Genomic DNA, 22,500 nt, shown 5'->3' with positions numbered 1-22,500 from the left:
ACACTCTATAGTAATGATTACTATCACAATATAGATCTATTTAACACTGTTACTGAACACACACTCTATAGTAATGATTACTATCACAATATAGATCTATTTAACACTGTTACTGAACAAACACTCTATAGTAATGATTACTATCACAATATAGATCTATTTAACACTGTTACTGAACAAACACTCTATAGTAATGATTACTATCACAATATAGAGCTATTTAACACTGTTACTGAACAAACACTCTATAGTAATGATTACTATCACAATATAGATCTATTTAACACTGTTACTGAACAAACACTCTATAGTAATGATTACTATTAGTGTTAGTAGGTTGTGATGCCCAGTAGGGTGTTGCATCTCCCTCTAGGGAGCATATATGTTTATAATATTAATATAATCTTTCTTCTCAGGTGGGAACTGATGTTCTGGAGGAGCAGATCACAGCGTTTGAGGATTATGTTCAGTCCATGGACGTCGCTGCTTTCAACAAGATCTAACACAATGCTACACACAACACACAACCCTACACACACACACACACACTTAAAGAACAGCACAGTTATAGAACAACACACTCTTATTAAAGCATCCTGCTTGGAGCTGCAATAAAAATCACTTCAGAAAAACGTACGTTTCCGTTTCATTAACTTTAATGTCTCTTTAATTCACTTTACTGTGTCTTTAATTCACTTTACTGTGTCTTTAATTCACTTTACTGTGTCTTTAATTAGATGAATGTGTTTTACAGGAGTGTGTTTGTATTACATTATGTTATACGTTAGTATAAAAGACCAGGTGTGTTTTGATAAATAGAGGATGACCAGAATCACATGTTAATATGCCTCAGAGAATTACACTCTTTGCTGTTTGCCTAAAACTATGTTGATTATGATAACAGTAATAATAATAATAACACATTGACTGCCTGAATTATTTTCACTGCCTATTGTTGTTCATGCCAGAGATTTTTCAATGAAAAAAAAAAGTACTCAGGAGCCGAGATACAAAATGTTTTAAGTTAACAAGGAAGTGGATGAGAGTAAAGATCTTCGAAAATCTCCTTGGTCTTTGGGTCAAATTTTTTTTTTTTTAAGTAAAAAACGAGTTAACTCGATCTTGGCAGGCAAGTGATGAAAAGCTAAAAACGAGTTGAGTCGTTCTAGGCAGTCAATGTGTCAAGGCTGTGTATAAAATACTGCTGATGGACATTAGATAAATAATGACATCCTGGTTGCTTTGGGATGGAGAGATTCTACTCTACCATGAATAACATGTTAACTAAGGTTCTTTAGAGAGTTGCTTCCTGTACTGTAAAGTACTCCTACATATAGATAATAATAGATGGACAGATAGATAGAGGATGGATGGATAGAGCAGAAATATATCTTATCTCAGGGGGTCCTCAGGGGGTCCGGCAGATGTTGGTGTGATATAGGAACTTGAATTATTAACCACTTGAACCCCTGGATCCATATTCTGTGGGGAACTGTGCCTTATTTTGTGGAAAAACTATGAAAAAAAACCCAACAGGATTGCGTTTTCATATTAATATATATCTATATCTATATATATATGTATATATCATGGGTTCCCAAACTTTTCAGCCCGCGACCCCAAAATAAGGCGGAAATTGACTCGCGACCCCACCTAAACCTGGAGGTCATTTATACACGTAAACGTGCACGTTCGGTGCGCATTTGTAATGTATTAAAATTGTAAAATGTACCATTTGTGAGCATTTTAGATGGTATTTCATCCATTCTGTTGAATAAAAAGTTAAAAAAAAAAAAAAAAAAAAAATGTTTTTTTTTTTTTTTTTTTTTTATGACCCAAAATAATTTCGCGACCCCACGTCAGTCTCCCGCGACCCCAAGTGGGGTCGCGACCCCTACTTTGGGAACCCCTGGTATATATGACCAGAATAACATTAATATTCCTCATGAATTTACACTGTTTGTGCCTAAAACTATAATAATTATTATTACAATAACAATAATATCGGGGGGAAAAAGACGGACCAAGTACAGACTACCGACCTAAACGAAGGGTTTAAGCCTTAAACCCTCAATACTTCTGTTAGGTCGGTAGTCTGTACTTGGTCTGCTCTTTTCCCCCTGACATTATTGTTATAATTATTTTCAGTCACTTAAACCGCTTAAACTTTAAGGGGTTAAATGACTGAAAATACATTTCGACATGAATCCAACATTTTAATAAACAGCAGATTAATGAAAGTTATTAAAATGTTTTAAACCAGATGCTGTAGTTTATATGATAATGTATATAATAATGTAGTTTATATAATAAGATGACGTTTCATTCATGGTTTGTATAAATATTTAAATGAAATGAATTCATACTTTTTCCACCACTGCTAGTTTACTTTACTTATGACGGTGTCGAGCGCCCAAAATAGCAGATCTACAAGCCCACAACGCGTCGCAGATGCGACGCGTTGTGGGCTTGTAGATCTGCTATTTTCATCAGAAAGCTCGCTTCCTGATCAGAAAGGACAAGGGCTCAGTGTCGCCCTCCTGTGGTTCATCGTTGTCTCCACACTCTGAGCCTCGAGTCACATTGTGATCAAAATGTGTTAAAAAGTGGATAATAGCGCCCTCTGGTGGGTGACCTACCAAAGGTTGGTTTGTATTTTAGCCGTACGACGGTGACGCGCGCCGAAAAGAGCCGATGTTGAGAGCTTGTAGATCGGCTATTTTTCGGCGACCGCGCAGCCGCAGTACACAGTCACAGAATTCAATGGGTCACCGATTTCAACTGAACACACCGGAAGTCTCTGTCTTAATGTGTGACTGTGTTTACATCCGCTAGCCACCTAGCCAGCTAGCTAGCTAGCCGACTAGCTTCTCAGGTGTTTTAACTAAAAACAAGTCCTATATTTGTTGTAAAACTTTCTTTAATTCAATCGACAGTTGTGTTAAATAACCTTCTATCTTCTAATACAACTATAAAACATGTAAAACACCTAATAATAGCATGAAGATAAAATAAAGCTAACAATGGATAAAGCTATCGCTAACTGCGCATGCTCAGTCCTCACAAAGGTCGGTTTATATTTCAGCCGTACGACGGTGACGTGCCGTTTTCGTCTGTTTCCGTCAGCAGTCGGGCTCGGGTGTTTTCGTCTGTTTCCGTCAGCAGTCGGGCTCGGGTGTTTTCGGCTGTTTCCGTCAGCAGTCGGGCTCGGGTGTTTTCGGCTGTTTCCGTCAGCAGCTGGGCTCGGGTGTTGTCGGCTGTTTCCGTCAGCACTCGCATTGTCGATGGAAAGTGTAGTTATTTAAATGTAGTCCTCAGCGCTACCCTTGTTGGTGTATGGGAAATGTAGTAGTTGATTGTAGTTTTTCTAGCCACCCATGGTGGATGGAACATGTAGTTCTTTAACTGTAGTCCTTATGGCCACTGTTTATGTGCAGCTAGCGGCTAGCTAGCAGCTAGCAGCTGCTTTATGCTCATAACAAACTAACAAACCAATGAGTGGAGGAGGAATTAACAACACAAATCATCATCTTATTATGATGACGCTCTTTATAAAATGATTAAATGGACTAAATATCCATAAATAGTGTTTGTTGAGTCACTGCGTCATAGTTATAAATAATATAACTAGAGGAGACGAGAGTAGAGTTTGTCCACTAGAGGGCGACACAGTCCGTAGAATAACATTAGAGGCGTCATAACCTCTGGTTTTTATTCTATAGAGCAGTGGTTCTCAAACCTTTTCAGGTCAAGGACCCCCAAAGTTACACTTATTAGCCCGCGGACCCCCATTTGAAAATTATATGCCAGGGACCCCCATAAGAGAAGAGTTTTACAGCTCTAGCAGTGATTCTCAACCATTTTAATTTCAAGGACCCCCAGTTTGACATGCATTAGGGTTACGGACCCCCATTTAATGGCATTTCTATCTCTGGGACCCCAATTTATATAGTAAAATTTCAATGTTGATTTAACTCTGAGAGTGTACAAATGGAACCAAATGGACCCGTTAGGGTCCATTTGGTTCCATTTGTAGTTTTGTACACTCTCAGAGTTACAGACCCATAAGGGTCCATTTGGTTCCTGTCCATCATTTAGCTGGGTACCCCCTGGAACTCCCTCAAGTACCCCTGGGGGTCCCCGGACCCCACTTTGAGAACCAATGGTTTACAAAGGCTCCCGACTCACGCCAGGTACATTAACATAGGAATTAGCCTATATGCATGTCAATTGTCCATTGTGTGACCTGTATGACCTGTAGGTGTTAAAGCGACGTGCGCGTCACGTCATTAAAATAGAGAGCAACCACTTCTCAAATGAGCATAGCATCACTGATAGTAGCTCTGAGGACCCCCTAGGGGTCCCGGACCCCCTGTTGAAGGCCCCTGGCTTATAGTATGCTCCTAGCCCTGTTTGGAACCTCACTCTGTACGAAAGCTATCGTGGAGAGTGAGGGTCGGAGAGTGAGGGTCACTGTGTGTATATATTTGGCCTTGAGAGAGAGAGAGGTGTGTGTGTGTGTGTGTGTGTGTGTGTGTGTGTGTGTGTGTGTGTGTGTGTGTGTGTGTGTGTGTGTGTACTAACCTGACATGTTAGAGATGATTCTTGAACAAATTGAATGATAAATAAATGGTAATTTATTTATTTATTTTTTATAATGTTGTGTATGTATTTGTATGTGATGTCTATCTACTCTGTTTTTGTTTGATTGTTTATAGGCTTTTTTTTTAACACAAGAGCCATGCTGTACATGTTTTATATAATTGAAAAATGCAAAAAATAAGGGGGGAAAAAGGAGGAGATTGGTACTGGTACAGAACTAGTATTATCTAGTTCTGTACCAGTAAAACGTTACTACGTTACGTTACTATACACGCACACACACACATCTGTTAAAAGTGTTATTGTGTGTCATGCTTTGGTGCCTTTAGATTTTTGGCTGATGGCTGCTGGGACTGATTCTGTGACCTATGAACTACGAATGAGACACATGACCAGACAAGACCATGGACGTACAGCCAGTGACCGGCGACCACAGGGCTCGAGGGATCCAGGCTGAGAAAGTATGCTGTGCATATTCTGGTACGTTCAAAGTATCTCTTGTACATTCGTGTGTCTTTCATTATAGGCTAGAGGTAGGACCAAACACAACATGTTTTTTCCTCATCTCTAAGGTCTCTCATACATGAAATGGATTGTTGTATACAAATATTTTACTGCAAAAGTGGTGAAATTGATATATAAAGTTATACACCCCAAACCAAAAATATAGCCTGGCCGTCTGGGGGTTGAGGCATATAAACTCATGTAGATTCACAATGGAAATTCTGATAAGTTTAAAAATTGGCATACTTGAAGCCAGGACTTCCTTCTACATTCTAGAAAAGACCAAATGTCAATATCTGAATGTAACTACTAGGAGATACAGTCATTTGAACACATACTTCCAATAGGCGGAAATGTAAAGAAATGTTTTCTTTACTTTGTTGTGACTCTGACATGGATTGTCATAACAAGACATATGATGTCTTGTTGGAAAGGTGTGGTTCTACTGAATCCAGCCATACCAATTGCTAACCCATTGTAAAAGTAGCTTTAATACTCATGGAGCTATGCCACGTATGGTGACCAAATGGGGAGAACATGAAACTATCTATAATCTACAGTATCACACCGATTAGTTTTGTTTATTTGATGCTCAAAGTTACCCTCATAACAGCAAGTCATTCAGTTATGTAGACTCTATACAATTTAACATATTTGGTTACAGTAAAGTTATACTACAGTATTGGGCTCCACCTGCTCTATCTTATTGCCTACATGGGCTTCTTCATAAACTGACAGGTAAATCATTGCAAATATTTTGGAATGTGAAAAGACGAGAAAGACCTTGCCAAATCAAGTAGTTAATCAGCTAGCTGAAGAGTGACCTAGCTTAAAGTTTAATTTAGTGTTACAGAGCATGTCATTGACACATGAACATTGACAATAGCAGAACCCTGACTCTGTTTCACAAGAATGGAATAGAGCCTTAATTAGTATCACTGGTAACAATATGGTTACTGTACATAGAGCCTAACAGACAGTAGTGTACATACAACATAGATACTGTGCAAATTGTGTATCTTTTTTAGTTTTTACCGGAATGGAGTGTGATGTACAAACATTGGATCCAAATCTTTGTATCATCTGTGGTAAACATTTAGAAAAAGGAAAGAAACAAGATCCATATGTCAAAAAGCCCACTGAAGAAGGCCTTCAATAATGTTGCTTAACAGAGAGATGATCATACAACCCTGTCTCCAAATACAGATGATAAACTTCCCTTCAAAATAAAGGTTGTATATCTTATCATGTATCATGATAGAGCAAACCACTCCGGTAAGAACAACAATAATGAGCAGTTGCAAATGTTGATAGTGAGAGCATACCTGCACCAGTCTCATCTGAGTAGGGTTGATACAACAAGATACAGAAAGATTGTTTCATTTATTTGTGGAAAGGCCAGAACAAGACCAGAACATCTGACAACCATTAGGACTGGTACAGGTAAGAGTACTAGAGACAAGGTCCATCGTGTAGCATCAGAATGATTGATGAAGTTGTACATCATCGGGTGCTCTCGTATGCATGTCTCTTTGAGTATGATGCCAAATAATCATAAAACCTGCCTTAAACACTACATCTCTAAACCAAATATAGCAGAGAGCTGCAGATACAGTATATTGAGAAAAACCTCAGTGATCTTAATAAAAACGTTGTCAAAGATACTGGTCTGGTGTTCTGATTATTTTTTTATTTTCGTCTGGCAGCTGATATATTTTGTTTAAAGATGTATTGTTTTAAGGCAGCTTTATGATGGCATCATACACAAAAGAATCCGGGTATGAGAGCAACCGATGATGTACAACTTCATCAACCTTTCTGATGCTGGTGCTGCATGACGGACCAATTGTCTCTGGTACCCTTACCTGTACCAGTCATAATGGCTGTCAGATGTTCTGGTCTTGTTCTGGCCTTCCCACACATGAAACAATGTTGTAACGAACCCTACTCTGTCTTCTTGATGAGGTTGTGCAGGTATCGTTTGATCTACATAATACATACATAACATGATAAGATATACTACCTTCATTTGTGAAGGAAAGTATGTAATCTAAGACGGGGTTTTATGAACATCATCGTCTGTCTGTTGAGCAACATTTAATATGAATTGAAGGTCTTCTGCTATGGGCTTTTTGACATTATGGAACTTGCTTCTTTAATTTGTCTAAATGTTTACCACAGATGATACAACCATTTGGATCCAACGTTTGTTCATCACACTACATTCTGTAAAAAGAAAAAAGTTAGAAAAAAGTTACCGTTAGGCTCTACTGTAACCATATTGTTGCCAGTGATACTAATTAAGGCTCTGTTCCATTCTGGTGAAACAGAGTCAGGGTGCTGCTATTCATAGATATATATAAGAAAGGCTAGATGGCTCAAGGGGGCGGCGTAGCTCAACCGCGGGCATCTTGCGACGGTCATTCATAACATTATGTCTATGGTGCATGTACTATTGAAATAACCATAGCGTGCTCAATTTACATCCCGTTTTCAAACGGTTTGGTGCGTTGTAAACACCAAAGATGTAGTTATGATACTGCATACTTAATGTTATTTTCATATAAAATCCATATGAATTTGATATGAAAATAACATTAAGTGAAAAATTGGATGTAAATTGAGCACGCTATGGTTATTTCAATAGTACATGTACCATAGACATAATGTTATGAATGAGCGAGCTGACCGTCGCAAGATGGCCACCATGTGGCAACGTCGTACTCCATTGGCCAGCAGCGCGGGTGAGTCATCTAGTGTTTATATATATCTATGCTGCTAATGTAGGTATGTAGGCCATTGGACAGACTCTGTTACACTATATGGAACTTTAAAGAAATAGTTCACCCACAAAATGACTTCTATCAATTACACACCCCATGAAGTCTAGAATTCATGGAGATTTTCTTTTTTTTTTACGCGTTCCTGAGTCAATAATTCGATGATCGGGTTTATTTCCGGATACATTAGCATCTTACTGCCGGGAATCAAATTATTGGCTCAGGAATGCGTCAAAAACAAAAATCTCCTTGAATTCAATGCTTCATGGGGTGTAATTGATAGTCATTTTTTGGGTGAACTACTCCTTTAAGCTAGGTCACTCTCCAGCTAGCTAATTAGCTACTTGATTTGGCAAGGTCCTTCTGATCTTTTCACATTTCAAAATATTTGCAATGATACCTGTCAGTTGACTGTAACCAAATATGTTAAATGATATAAACTCTACAGAATTGAATTACTTGCTGTTATGAGGATAACTTTGAGCATCAAATGGTTGGAGCTTGGCTTCCCTCAGCCAGGTTTGCTAAATAATTGTTAGTAGTGCAACTGTTGGCCTGCATTTTTCTCTGCAAACAAGTTGCATATATTTGATAAATATTTTAACAATTTCACATTTTCTCAAGTTTGGGACATTTCAGACATTTTAGGGACTTCTTCACTAAGTGAACGTGTTAATATTTTCCCACCCTTGATAAGTGAATTGAAAATAAAATTAATCGGTGTGATACTGTAGATTTCATTAGGACTGTTTCATGTTCTCCCCATTTGGGACACCATATACGTTTAGTGGCATAACTCCATGAGTATTAAAACGTATACTTTTACACAATTGGTATTGCTGGATTCAGTAGAACCACACCTTTCCAACAAGACATAGGTCCTGCTATGACAATCCATGTCAGAGTCACTACAAAGTAAAGAAAACGTTTCTTTAGATTTACATTTCCGCCTATTGTAAGTATGTGTTCAAATGACTGTATCTCCTAGTTACATTCAGATATTGACATTTGGTCTTTTCTAGAATGTAGAGGGATGTCCTGGCTTCAAGTATACCAAGTTTTAAACCTTTCAGAGCTTCCATTGTGAATCTAAATGATTTTATATGCCTCAACCCCCAGACGACCAGGCTTTATTTTTAGTTTGGGTTGTATGACTTTATATATCAATTTCACCACTTTTGCAGTAAAATATATTTTATACAACAATCCATTTCATGTATGGGAGACCTTAGAGATGAGGAAAAAACTATGTTGTGTTTGGTCCTACCTCTAGGAGGGGTATCTCGAAAACTAAAACCCTTTTTGGCTGTTTGGCACAGGCCTATTACACCAGACTTCACCAGCGACTAAATAGACGCCTTAACAGACAACGGCACACTAATAAGAACCAGTATGCGCACGCAGGCCGGCACCAACTGAACCCCACCGCTCATAAGATGTGATGTAAAAGTGGTCACAGCCTCACGTGTAAAAATGCATCCCATCAAACTTTCAGATGCTGTTTTTCTCCCAGTATGGAGGAAGAATGCTTAGGATTTTTACCGTGATCTCTCACTCTTGAAATATATAATCCTTGGTTTCTGTTGTGTGTAAACAATAATAACAATTCAAAGCAGTTGTCGCAGAGAACGTCTGAGAACAGCAGACCTCCAAGCTCACAACAGTCTCATCCGCGACGTGGTTGTGAGCTTGTATGTCAGCTGTTCTCGGCGCGCAATACCGTTGCGGGGTGAAGTACATATGTCTCACTAGGACGCACCTCACTAGCCAACACACAAGAGGGTTGAATGAACTAAAACCAGCAGAACCCCAAAACAGCAGGTTTGGCATTCTGTTGGGAATTGATTACATGAAGCAGTCACCTGTGCGTCCAGTGTCAATGTTTGTTAACAAATAATTGGTCTATACTACACTGACTACTTATATTGACGCATCAAAATGTAAACTTTGTTCAATTGTAAACTTTTGTTGTATTGCCAAGTGTTCCATTTTTCTTTTCCCATCTTTTTTAAAAGATTTTTTTGGGGTATTTTCTGACTTTATTTATAGGTATAGTGGAGAAGGACAGGAAAAAAGATGTGAGAGATGGGGAGAGACGTGCAGTAAAGATCGTCGGGAACAGGACTCGAGGCCTACCATCTTCTTTTTAAGCAGCTCAGCCAACACCAGACATTTCTGAGACTTGTATCCCAACAACCTGAATGTGAGTTTTTAATTTTGATGCCTTTTTATTCAATGGTGTCCTCTTTGTAGCTGAAGACTGAAGACTTATCTATTCCACTGTACATTTGTAATAATTATCCTCTCTAGGTAACATGCTAGCCATGCCAGCATGTTACTGTTCCCCTCTCCACACCAGGTATACTTAAAGAAAGGCTTTCTTGATTGACTTATGATCCCTACCAAGCTGTTTTTATTAAGCTACAGAATATGTGTGTGTGTGTGTGTGTGTGTGTGTGTGTGTGTGTGTGTGTGTGTGTGTGTGTGTGTGTGTGTGTGTGTGTGTGTGTGTGTGTGTGTGTGTGTGTGTGTGTGTGTGTGTGTGTGTGTGTGTGTGTGTGTGTGTGTGTGTGTGTGGTGGCAGCGGTGGCCTAGTGGTTAGAGGGGCGGCCTTGATACCGGAAGGTCCCTAGTTCGATTCCCCAATTCATCACATCAATCATGAATCACCGCTGAATAGCCCTTGAGCAAGGCTTCCATGCAGGGTCCGGCTGGAAACAAGCTTCGTGCTTAGTCCGACACCCTGGGTAAACAACAAACTTTGCTTTGCTTTGTGTGTGTGTGTGTGTGTGTGTGTGTGTGTGTGTGTGTGTGTGTGTTTCCAAATAATGAGCAGCAGTCTCTCTCTCTCTCTCTCTCACACACACACACACACACACACACACACACACACACACACACACACACACACACACACAAAGCCACAGCCTATTATTTATTCATCTCCACCCACAGTTAGTTATTTTTGAGACCCCCACAAAGCTCAGATTATAACTTGAACCATGCTCTTGTGACTTACCCCAGGAGACAGGATTCTGGACCCCACCATAATAATAATAATAATACTATTTAAAAATAGACTGATAAAGGTACAGAGAAACACAGCAACCAGTACCATATGTTCATTTCATCTGTTAATACTGACATTTATCTGTTGTTGTGTGTCATGCTTGGTGCCTTGAGATTTGTGTCTGATGGCTGTTGGTACTGATTCTGTGATCTATAAACAAGACGTATGACCAGAGAAGAGCATGGATATGCAGCTAGCGGCAGGCGACCACGGCATGAGGGGACTTAAGCAGCTCAGCCAACACCAGACACTTCTGAGACTTATCAGTGATCACCCAACACCTAGATGTAAGTGTTTATTCAACGTGTCCTCATTGTAGCTAATTATGAAGACTATGTATTCCACTGTACATATGGAATAAGTATCCTCTCAGGTTCATGCCGGCCATGTCAAATATGCTGGTGACAGCCCCTCCCCACACCTCAACACCAGGTATGCTTAAAGAAAGGCTATGTTGATTAACTCATAGTCCCTAATCCCCTGAAGCAAGCCCATTGTATGACCATGCATGCACCTCATGGTTCACTAGTACCCTCAAAGCAGTGGTTTTCAACCTCTTTTGCGTCAAGGACCCCCAAATTGACAGACATTAGCCCAGGGACCCCTATTTGAAAAGATATGCCAGGGACCCCCCAATAAGAGACGATTTTTACGGCTCTCAACCATTTTAATTTCAAGGACCCCCAGTTTAACATGCATTAGGGCTACAGACCCCCCATTTAATGGCATTTCTATCACTGGGACCCCAATTTTTAATTACAAAATCAAAGTTAATTTAACTCTGAGAGTGTACAAATGGAACCAAATGGACCCGTCAGGGTCCATTTGGTTGGACCCAAATGGACCCGTTAGGGTCCATTTGGTTCCATTTGTACACTCTCAGAGTTACAGACCCATAAGGGTCCATTTGGTTCCATTTGTACACTCTCAGAGTTACAGACCCATAAGGGTCCATTTGGTCCTATCTATCATTTAGCTGGGGACCCCCTGGAACTCCCTCAAGGACCACTGGTGGTCCCCGGACCGCTGGTTGAAAACCACTGCCTCAAAGGCATTAAAACAAAAGCAAAACTTCAGACCTCCCAAAACAAAGTGATCAGGTTACCACTAAACCTCACACCTAGGACTGGCCTAACCCCTGCTCATTATACTATAGGGTGGGGTGGCTCAGGGTAGAGGACAGAGTACAGCAACTTGCAATGGGCCTGGTCTTCAAGATACTCAGTGGATCATTGAGCCCATGTACCTGTCTAACTGCTTCAACAACGTGAGAGACACATGCAGGCCCAACACTAGAAGGAGCTCCACTGAACTCGTTCAACCCAGATTCGGTACAAACTTGGGGTTAAATTTGTTCTGTTACAGCACCAACGTGTGGAATGCCCTACCAACACCCATCAAAAAGTGAGACTCCGTACCCTCCTTCAAAACCGCCATAAAGAGCACTTGTCTGCAATTTGCAACTGGTCCTAGACAAGTCTTCTAAGCTTGACACCAGAAATGTATTCAATCAATCAAATGGTAATGTCAATCTTTACAGCAGCTATAAGTATAAATGTCAAACCACATAACATTGAATTTATTTCATTGTGTTTTCCGCCGTAGATCTTGAAAGTACTCTCTACTGCACATCAAGAGCCAGAACAAGCACAAGGTATCTATATGGTAACCGGTCAGGTGGGCACAAAAACCAACTGGGCACACCGGACAACTGGGCACACAGCCGTCTGGGCACACAGGTCAATTACTTATGAAACCCCTTAAACGGGTTATGAAAGAATGATCATGTGAAAGGGACCAACCTGCTAATCCAATTAGCGCATTGGTTCTCAAAGTGGGGTCCGGGGACCCCCAGGGGTACTTGAGGGGGTTCCAGGGGGTCCCCAGCTAAATGATGGACAGGAACCAAATGGACCCTTATGGGTCTGTAACTCTGAGAGAGTACAAATGGAACCACATGGACCCTTATGGGTCTGTAACTCTGAGAGTGTACAAATGGAACCAAATGGACCCTTATGGGTCTGTAACTCTGAGAGTGTACAAATGGAACCAAATGGACCCTTATGGGTCTGTAACTCTGAGAGTGTACAAATGGAACCAAATGGACCCTAACGGGTCCATTTGGTTCCATTTGTACACTCTCAGAGTTACATTAACATTGATTTTACAATATAAATTGTGGTCCCAGAGATATAAATGCCATTAAATGGGGGTCCGTAGCCCTAATGCATGTCAGACTGGGGGTCGTTGAAATTAAAATGGTTGAAAAAAAAAAAAACGTTCTCTCATGGGGGTCCCTGACATATCTTTTCAAATGGGGGTCCGTGGGGTAATAAGTGTTAATTTGGGGGTCCTTGACATGAAAAAGTTTGAGAACCACTGATCTACAGGCCCAGGTTGTGAGCTTGTAGATCTGCTATTGTCACTATATTTGAACTAGAGCTTAAGAGTTTAATTCATGTACTTTTTCCCTTTCCTAGAAATGTAATGGAGTCAAAAGTACAATATTTGTCTTTCCAATGTGTAGTGAAAGTCATAATTATCCAAAAAATACAAATACTCAAGTAAAGTACAGACACTCTAAGTACTTAAATGTACTTAAGTACGGTACTCAAGTAAATATACTTGGTTACTGTCCACCACTGATGACCTCTTCGTTCTAACAGCAGAGCTGCAGTTTGACACTGTGTCCACACGAGGGAGACAAAGACCGTTGAATAGAACCAGATGGACAGAGCGGTTCCACTGAAACCAGAGAGAAAACAAACTGCATGTTTTACACATTCATGCAGTGGTTTTCAACCAGTGGTTCGGGGACCACCAGTGGTCCTTGAGGGAGTTCCAGGGGGTCCCCAGCTAAATGATAGATAGGAACCAAATGGACCCTTATGGGTCTGTAACTCTGAGAGTGTACAAATGGAACCAAATGGACCCTAACGGGTCCATTTGGTTCCATTTGTTACACTCTCAGAGTTACATTAACATCCCAGAGATAGAAATGCCATTAAATGGGGGTCCGTAGCCCTAATGCATGTCAAACTGGGGGGTCCTTGAAATTGAAATGGTTGAGAATCACTGCTAGAGCCGTAAAAAATATTCTCTTATGGGGGGTCCCTGGTATATCTTTTGAAATGGGGGTCCCTGGGCTAATGTGTGTCAATTTGGGGGTCCTTGACGCAAAAATGATTAATGTAAATATAACACATATTTATTAAACATTTATTAAACATCACATTAAACATCACATTAAACATCACATTTATTATTAAACATATATTTATTAAACATGGATTAAACATGGATACATTTATTAAACATGTATTAAACATGGATACATGTATTAAACATGGATTAAACATGGATTAAACATGGATACATGTATTAAACATGGATTAAACATGGATACATGTATTAAACATGGATTAAACATATATTAAACATGGATACATTTGATCAAATTTAAAAAAGTTAGTTTGAGTGCAGATTTCAAAGCTACCCTACGTGACACCATAGCAACCAACCAGCCAATCACAGCCTGGACCGTCCCACCGGGCTATGGGATGTACACACACACACACGCACGCACGCACGCACGCACGCACGCACGCACACACACACACACACACACACACACACACACACACACACACACACACACACACACACACACACACACACACACACACACACACACACACACCACGTGACTTGCTCACATGACCCAGATCATGTGACTTGGTACATAACAGCTTCACCTCAGTCAGAGCCTGTTCTTCAGTTTAGACTCAGTTTACTCTCTGTAGCTTTATTCATACTTATTACTTTATCTATTGATACTTATTACTTTATCTATTAATACGTATTACTTTATCTATTAATACTTATTACTTTATCTATTCATACTTATTACTTTATCTATTACTCATTACTTTCTTACCATCGGTATAAGATGCAGAGTCTCGGTTCAGTTCTGTTGCTTTTAATGGCTTTGTTTCTGAAGGACTCTCTGATGATACCTCCTCACCAGGTAATATATTACTATTATTAATAATATATATTTACTTATTAGGGATAGAGCCAGTGGTGTAAAGTAACTAAGTACATGTACTCAAGTACAATTTTGAGGTGTTTGTACTTTACTTGAGTATTTCCCATTTCCAATTATTTTACTTCTACTCCACTACATCTCAGAGGCAAATATTGTACTTTTACTCCACTACAATTATTTGAGAACTTTAGTTACTAGTTACTTTGCAGATATAAGTTATTACATTATAAAACATACATTAACCACTTTAGCCCTATTTTATACCTAGGCTATTTGAAAATAGCAGATCTACAAGCTCACAACGCGATGCGACGCATTGTGAGCTTTTAGAACTTTTATAACTGAACTGACAGAAGGAAAGCGACCTTTTTACTTTAGGAAAATATCATTGAAGAAACTGTTTACTGGTTATTGTGAGCTTGTAGATCTGCTGTTTTATTTGTCTATGTTATTGTGAGCTTGTAGATCTGCTGTTTTATTTGGTTATGTTATTGTGAGCTTGTAGATCTGCTGTTTTATTTGTCTATGTTATTGTGAGCTTGTAGATCTGCTGTTTTATTTGTCTATGTTATTGTGAGCTTGTAGATCTGCTGTTTTATTTGGTTATGTTATTGTGAGCTTGTAGATCTGCTGTTTTATTTGGTTATGTTATTGTGAGCTTGTAGATCTGCTGTTTTATTTGGTTATGTTATTGTGAGCTTGTAGATCTGCTGTTTTATTTGTCTATGTTATTGTGAGCTTGTAGATCTGATGTTTTATTTGGTTATGTTACTGTGAGCTTGTAGATCTGCTGTTTTATTTGGTTATGTTATTGTGAGCTTGTAGATCTGCTGTTTTATTTGGTTATGTTACTGTGAGCTTGTAGATCTGCTGTTTTATTTGGTTATGTTATTGTGAGCTTGTAGATCTGCTGTTTTCCCGCTCATATAATCGTTGTTCTCTCATTGGCCAGGAGGTGGCGAGAATGGCTCGCTTCGTGGCCAATCAGGTGACTTGGGCCAGCATGGCGACCATCGCGTCCCGCCCCCCCGTCCAGGGCCAACCGTTTAGCAACACCTTCTCTGTGAGCGATGGACCAATGGGAGCGGGTTCTGGAGTTCCTTATATGTACCTGACCCGCATGGAGATCTCTGTACAAGACCTTATGGTACTACACACTACTACACACACACATATACACCCATTATACATTATACACACACACACACACACACACACACACACACACACACACACACACACACACACACACACACACACACACACACACACACACACACACACACACACACACACACACACACACACACGCCATCTGGTCAGAAATACACAGGGACGTGCACAGATAGACTCTAGGTGGTGCTAGAGCCTATCTGCCCTTTGCCCTCTTGACCAGAAGTGCCCTTTTGAAAAAAAGAAAGAAAACGTTTTTTTTTCTTCAGTTTACAGCAGGGGTCTTCAACAGGGGGGTCCGGGACCCTTAGGGGGTCCTCAGAGTTACTACAGGGGGTCCGCCAAATCTTTATGTGATATGATTTTTCTTTTTACCATAACCACTCGACACCTAGCATCCCTTTTCTGGAGGAGAACTTTAGCCAAAAATAGTAGATCTACAAGCCCACAACGCCTCGCGCTGCGAGGCGTTGTGAGCTTGTAGATCTGCTATTTTTGGCTAAAGAGGTATAGGTGTAGAGGGAAAAAAGAGCAGACCAAGTACACAAAAAAAAGTATAATTTACTTGAGCACCTGCCCCTCAAAATGTCTGTGCACGCCACTGGAGATACAGAACATTAAAGTATGTGTGTGTATATGTGTGTATATACGTCAGAATCAGAATCAGAATCAGGTTTATTGTCACATCACAGGTTTACAAGGTAAAAAAGTGGGTGTTTTAAAAAGACGTGTGTTTTAATGAGTCTAACATTCCTTAGAAGACAATATCAGTCACTAGAAGCAGAGACGTGTGTTTTAATGAGTCTAACGTTCATTAGAAGGACAATATCAGTCACTAGAAGCAGAGACGTGTGTTTTAATGAGTCTAACATTCATTAGAAGGACAATATCAGTCACTAGAAGCAGAGACGTGTGTTTTAACGAGTCTAACATTCATTAGAAGACAATATCAGTCACTAGAAGCAGAGACGTGTGTTTTAATGAGTCTAACGTTCATTAGAAGGACAATATCAGTCACCAGAAGCAGAGACGTGTGTTTTAACGAGTCTAACGTTCATTAGAAGGACAATATCAGTCACTAGAAGCAGAGACGTGTGTTTTAACGAGTCTAACATTCATTAGAAGGACAATATCAGTCACTAGAAGCAGAGACGTGTGTTTTAATGAGTCTAACATTCATTAGAAGGACAATATCAGTCACTAGAAGCAGAGACGTGTGTTTTAATGAGTCTAACGTTCATTAGAAGGACAATATCAGTCACTAGAAGCAGAGACGTGTGTTTTAATGAGTCTAACATTCATCAGAAGACAATATCAGTCACTAGAAGCAGAGACGTGTGTTTTAACGAGTCTAACATTCATTAGAAGGACAATATCAGTCACCAGAAGCAGAGACGTGTGTTTTAATGAGTCTAACATTCATTAGAAGACAATATCAGTCACTAGAAGCAGAGACGTGTGTTTTAATGAGTCTAACGTTCATTAGAAGGACAATATCAGTCACTAGAAGCAGAGACGTGTGTTTTAATGAGTCTAACGTTCATTAGAAGGACAATATCAGTCACTAGAAGCAGAGACGTGTGTTTTAATGAGTCTAACATTCATTAGAAGACAATATCAGTCACTAGAAGCAGAGACGTGTGTTTTAATGAGTCTAACATTCATTAGAAGGACAATATCAGTCACTAGAAGCAGAGACGTGTGTTTTAATGAGTCTAACGTTCATTAGAAGGACAATATCAGTCACTAGAAGCAGAGACGTGTGTTTTAATGAGTCTAACATTCATCAGAAGACAATATCAGTCACTAGAAGCAGAGACGTGTGTTTTAACGAGTCTAACATTCATTAGAAGGACAATATCAGTCACCAGAAGCAGAGACGTGTGTTTTAATGAGTCTAACATTCATTAGAAGACAATATCAGTCACTAGAAGCAGAGACGTGTGTTTTAATGAGTCTAACGTTCATTAGAAGGACAATATCAGTCACTAGAAGCAGAGACGTGTGTTTTAATGAGTCTAACGTTCATTAGAAGGACAATATCAGTCACTAGAAGCAGAGACGTGTGTTTTAATGAGTCTAACATTCATTAGAAGACAATATCAGTCACTAGAAGCAGAGACGTGTGTTTTAATGAGTCTAACATTCATTAGAAGGACAATATCAGTCACTAGAAGCAGAGACGTGTGTTTTAATGAGTCTAACGTTCATTAGAAGACAATATCAGTCACTAGAAGCAGAGACGTGTGTTTTAATGAGTCTAACATTCATTAGAAGGACAATATCAGTCACTAGAAGCAGAGACGTGTGTTTTAATGAGTCTAAAATGGTTAAAACGGAGTTTGAAGTTACAATGGGTTTGTATAGGAAGGGGGCGTGTCTGATAAAATGAATATAAAATATGTAAATATTGAATCAAGTGACTTCTAAAGTGTCTGAGGTGAAACACAGAAGACTGAGTAGACGTTAAGAAAAAGAGTTTTAAAGTGAAGCCGCTCTGATCATAAAACAGCTGAGTCACTCACACAGTTATCATAAAGTGCCGAGTCATCCTCCAGCCACAAACTGCTGACTCACTGGTTACATAACTTTATTGTCACATCACACGTTTACAGCAGTTATTCAACAGTTTTTACAAACTGTTATGTGGAGTTTAAACTAGTTTGAAATTCACAGAAAGCCAAAGTTCATCTCTACATATTTATATTATATATATATATACATTTATATACATTTATATACATATTTATATACATTTATATACATATTTATATACAGAGATTTTAGGTTATTTATTTGAGTTTCATGTAATTTATTGGACTTGTTATTATTTTTCAATAAGTAGTTTTAATACCATGTTCATGTTATTTTATATACATATAATTTATATATTTGGTCTGTCTGTCTGTCTGTCTGTCTGTCTGTCTGTCTGTCTGTCTGTCTACCTTTCTCTTTCTCTACCTGTCTGTCTCTCTCTCAGGAGGACAGACGGGCGTCTCTCTCTATGTCTCTGGCTCAGACAGATTACTGCAAACAGGAAGGATTTGATCCTCAGAGTCCACTCTGTGCTCATGTTATCCTGTCTGGATCCGTTCTGGAGGTAACACTACTGTGTGTGTGTGTGTGTGTGTGTGTGTGTGTGTGTGTGTGTGTGTGTGTGTGTGTGTGTGTGTGTGTGTGTGTGTGTGTGTGTGTGTGTGTGTGTGTGTGTGTGTGTGTGTGTGTGTGTGTGTGTGTGTGTGTGTGTGTGTGTGTGTGTGTGTGTGTGTGAGAGAGAGAGAGACGCAGTCAGTGGGGCAAACGCAGTCCCCACGAAAAATATTTACGATTCTGTCCCTATCGGTACATAACTCGGACGGCGCTGATTCGACTAGCAGACCATCGGCTGGTCGTTGCGGGCACTCGCGCCTGGAGGCGCTCGGGCGCGTCTCCTCAGCCTCAAGGTCTGCTGAGTCGGCGCGCCTCCGTCATGGTCCAAACTATACTTTATCGGCGAAAAAAAGTAGTCCGCGGATGACTGAAAATTCCCCTCTTAAATAAAGCCATTTATAATGAATCTCGCACAACTGATTGATTATATATTTATAATGACTATAATGACTGTCTGGGGGTGGGCGAAATGTCCACTCAAAAACACGGGCGAAATGGATTTAGGGCGAAATGTCTGGTTACCGTGTGTGTGTGTGGTACTGTATGACCATATAAGGTAACTGTGTGGTACTGTATGACCATATAAGGTAACTGTGTGGTACTGTATGACCATATAAGGTAACTGTGTGGTACTGTATGACCATATAAGGTAACTGTGTGGTGCTGTATGACCATATAAGGTAACTGTGTGGTACTGTATGACCATATAAGGTAACTGTGGTACTGTATGACCATATAAGGTAACTGTGTGGTGCTGTATGACCATATAAGGTAACTGTGTGGTACTGTATGACCATATAAGGTAACTGTGTGGTGCTGTATGACCATATAAGGTAACTGTGGTACTGTATGCCCATATATGGCAGGTAAACGGCACGGAGGCGGAGTTTGCCAAGAAGGCGTTGTTCAGCCGCCATCCTGAGATGATTGACTGGCCGTCCGACCACGACTGGTTCTTCTGCAAGTTCAACATCACCGTGGTAACCACTCTGTGTGTGTGTGTGTGTCTGTCTGTCTGTCTGTCTGTCTGTCTGTCTGTCTGTCTGTCTGTCTGTCTCACTGACTGACTGACTGACTGACTGACTGACTGACTGACTGACTGCTGACTGTGAGGTTCAATTCATAAAGGTCTCACAGGCAATTTTATTACCTGTGTAGGCCCTATAAAGAGAAGAATGCATTCGCCATCTGTTTTGAATAAGGGGTGTCATGTTTTTCAATTAATTAAGTTTACCTAGATTAAAGGTAAAACCATTTCTTCCATTTAAGGATGTGTTTTCACTATAATTTATAATTATGAGTTTTGGACCATGACGGAGGCGCGCCGACTCAGCAGACCTTGAGGCTGAGGAGTCGCGCCCGAGCGCCTCCAGGCGCGAGTGCCCGCGACGACCAGCCGATGGTCTGCTAGTCGAATCAGCGCCGTCCGAGTTATGTACCGATAGGGACAGAATCGTAAATATTATTGGTGCGGACTGCGTTTGCTCCACTGACTGCGTTTGTCCCAACTGCCACTCAAAGTGGCTGCTGGCCAACTGCCTGGATGAGGCAGACTTATTTATTAAAGCTTTGTGCTTTCTATTAGACTGTGCAGGGCAGAGGCGTCTAATCTCTGAGTCAGGGTAACCGCATACCCTCGGGTTAAAACTATTTCCTAATTCCATTTAAGGATTTTTTAACACTATATTTTAGGACTATGGGGTAGATACTGAAGGGATACAGTTTTGGAAACAAGTTAGCATATCCACAGTTCTGATGTTCACACCTCCAACTGACTGACTGACTGACTAAACAAACAAATGTAACCAAATGGACCTGTGAGGGTCCATTTGGTTACATGTGCACATTCTGTGAGGGTCCATTTGGTTACATGTGCACATTCTCAGACTGAGGATTTTACATGGGTTCCAGACATAGTAATCATATCAAATGGTGAAATGTATCAAACTATGTCGCCAGGCGAGGTGGTAAAAGAAAGTGCTGTTCCTGATTAATTCTGTCTTACCTATTTATATGACATATCGTGATGTCACGTGAAGCTTGACCAATGCTTGGCTGATTGAACACGTTAGCCAAGCTAACATGTTCTAATCTAAGAATCAGAACATTTCTAGAACACTATGGTTAAAGATAGGGCAAGTGATTTCCTTTGGTTAAAATAGCACGGGGTCTGCTGGCGGAGACTTGTGCTCCGAGGAGCACATTTTCTAGTCTAGAAATGTTCTGATTCTTAGATTAGAACATCTAAGGATTAGAACATGTTAGCTTGGCTAACGTGTTCAATCAGCCAAGCTAACATGTTCCAATGTTAGCTTGGCTGATGGCACTGATGTCACTGGACACACCTATTTATGGGATTTTATTTCGTCATGCGTCCCTCTAGCCAATCAAAAGCATTGTTGACAACATATTGTCACGTGTCACAATGTTAGCTTGGCTAGGGGGGGGGGGACACAGCGGGACGGGAACGAAAACATAATCTCCACCATGCCTTCGGCCTGGCGGAGACAATTATTATTATCAAATGGTAGTATAATATTGTATTATTAGTATTGTGTATATTACATGGATATATTGATTATGTAATATATTTAACATATATTTTAATGTAATCTGGTATGTGTTGCTGTTGGATTACCTTGGTAGTATGATATTTTATTATTAGTATTGTGTATATATTGTATATGTAATATATTGAATGTAATCTGGTAGGTGTGGGTATTGGATTACTTTGGAGGGGTGAAGACAGTGTCTCCAGAGGATTACTTCAAAGCTACTCCTTATAAGAGCCATCATCAGCATCGTCATCCTCTTCGCCATCTCTGAGGTGAGTGACACCTTCCGATCCCGCCCACCTACCAGTGACATCATCATTTCTGTCTACTCGCTCTGGCCCTCGTTTCTCAAGCTCGACACAGACCGGAAAACGGGCCTAACGGCGATGTTTGAGTTCTGACCGTTTATGTTAACATGGGAAATGCGAGGAGAAAAAACTACAAGGGCTAGACAGGGGTTTTAGTGTGCGCCTTAGAATGGAGGCCGACGGGAAACCAAAAACGGGATCGCAAATAGTTTCCACTTCCGGTGGTGTTACACTGAAAATGGTCCGTGTAGAAAATTGAAAAAAAAAACTTTCTTTTTTCGAAAAAAAGGTAAAAGCACCCGGACCGTAG

At 40.1% G+C, this 22,500-nt stretch overlaps 3 protein-coding genes and 1 long non-coding RNA gene across 6 annotated transcripts in view; 3 read left to right on the top strand and 1 right to left on the bottom strand.

Moving 5' to 3' along the window:
• Nucleotides 1–632, top strand: part of eef1b2 (eukaryotic translation elongation factor 1 beta 2) — a 10,457-nt gene extending 9,825 nt beyond the window's left edge. For all 3 annotated transcript variants that reach the window (XM_084051345.1, XM_084051346.1, XM_084051344.1), the window contains one exon: nucleotides 417–632. In XM_084051345.1, coding sequence (XP_083907471.1) covers nucleotides 417–503 — 87 coding nt within the window. In that variant the 3' untranslated portion in view covers nucleotides 504–632. The remainder of the gene's footprint in view (nucleotides 1–416) is intronic.
• Nucleotides 1–22,500, bottom strand: part of LOC311041025 (target of Nesh-SH3-like) — a gene marked incomplete at its 5' end in the record, with an annotated part of 759,687 nt that overhangs the window by 351,535 nt on the left and 385,652 nt on the right. The gene's annotated exons all lie outside the window — the stretch shown is intronic.
• LOC311040926 lies at nucleotides 9,940–12,610 on the top strand. The gene is made up of 3 exons (XR_014600340.1): nucleotides 9,940–10,089; nucleotides 11,118–11,243; nucleotides 12,562–12,610. It is a non-coding gene; the product is annotated as an uncharacterized lncRNA (long non-coding RNA).
• creg1 (cellular repressor of E1A-stimulated genes 1) overlaps nucleotides 14,704–22,500 on the top strand; it is a 10,347-nt gene continuing 2,550 nt past the window's right edge. Inside the window, exons 1-5 of the mRNA XM_084051348.1 lie at nucleotides 14,704–14,983; nucleotides 15,957–16,151; nucleotides 19,158–19,277; nucleotides 20,194–20,307; nucleotides 22,040–22,154. Coding sequence (XP_083907474.1) covers nucleotides 14,906–14,983; nucleotides 15,957–16,151; nucleotides 19,158–19,277; nucleotides 20,194–20,307; nucleotides 22,040–22,153 — 621 coding nt within the window. The 5' untranslated portion in view covers nucleotides 14,704–14,905 and the 3' untranslated portion in view covers nucleotide 22,154. The remainder of the gene's footprint in view (nucleotides 14,984–15,956; nucleotides 16,152–19,157; nucleotides 19,278–20,193; nucleotides 20,308–22,039; nucleotides 22,155–22,500) is intronic.

Source organism: Gymnoscopelus microlampas (assembly GCF_963454915.1).
Source record: "Gymnoscopelus microlampas genome assembly, chromosome: 24".
NCBI lineage: Eukaryota > Metazoa > Chordata > Actinopteri > Myctophiformes > Myctophidae > Gymnoscopelus > Gymnoscopelus microlampas.
The sequence above is the reverse complement of the archived record's forward strand: the minus strand, read 5'-3'. Positions and strand labels throughout refer to the sequence as shown.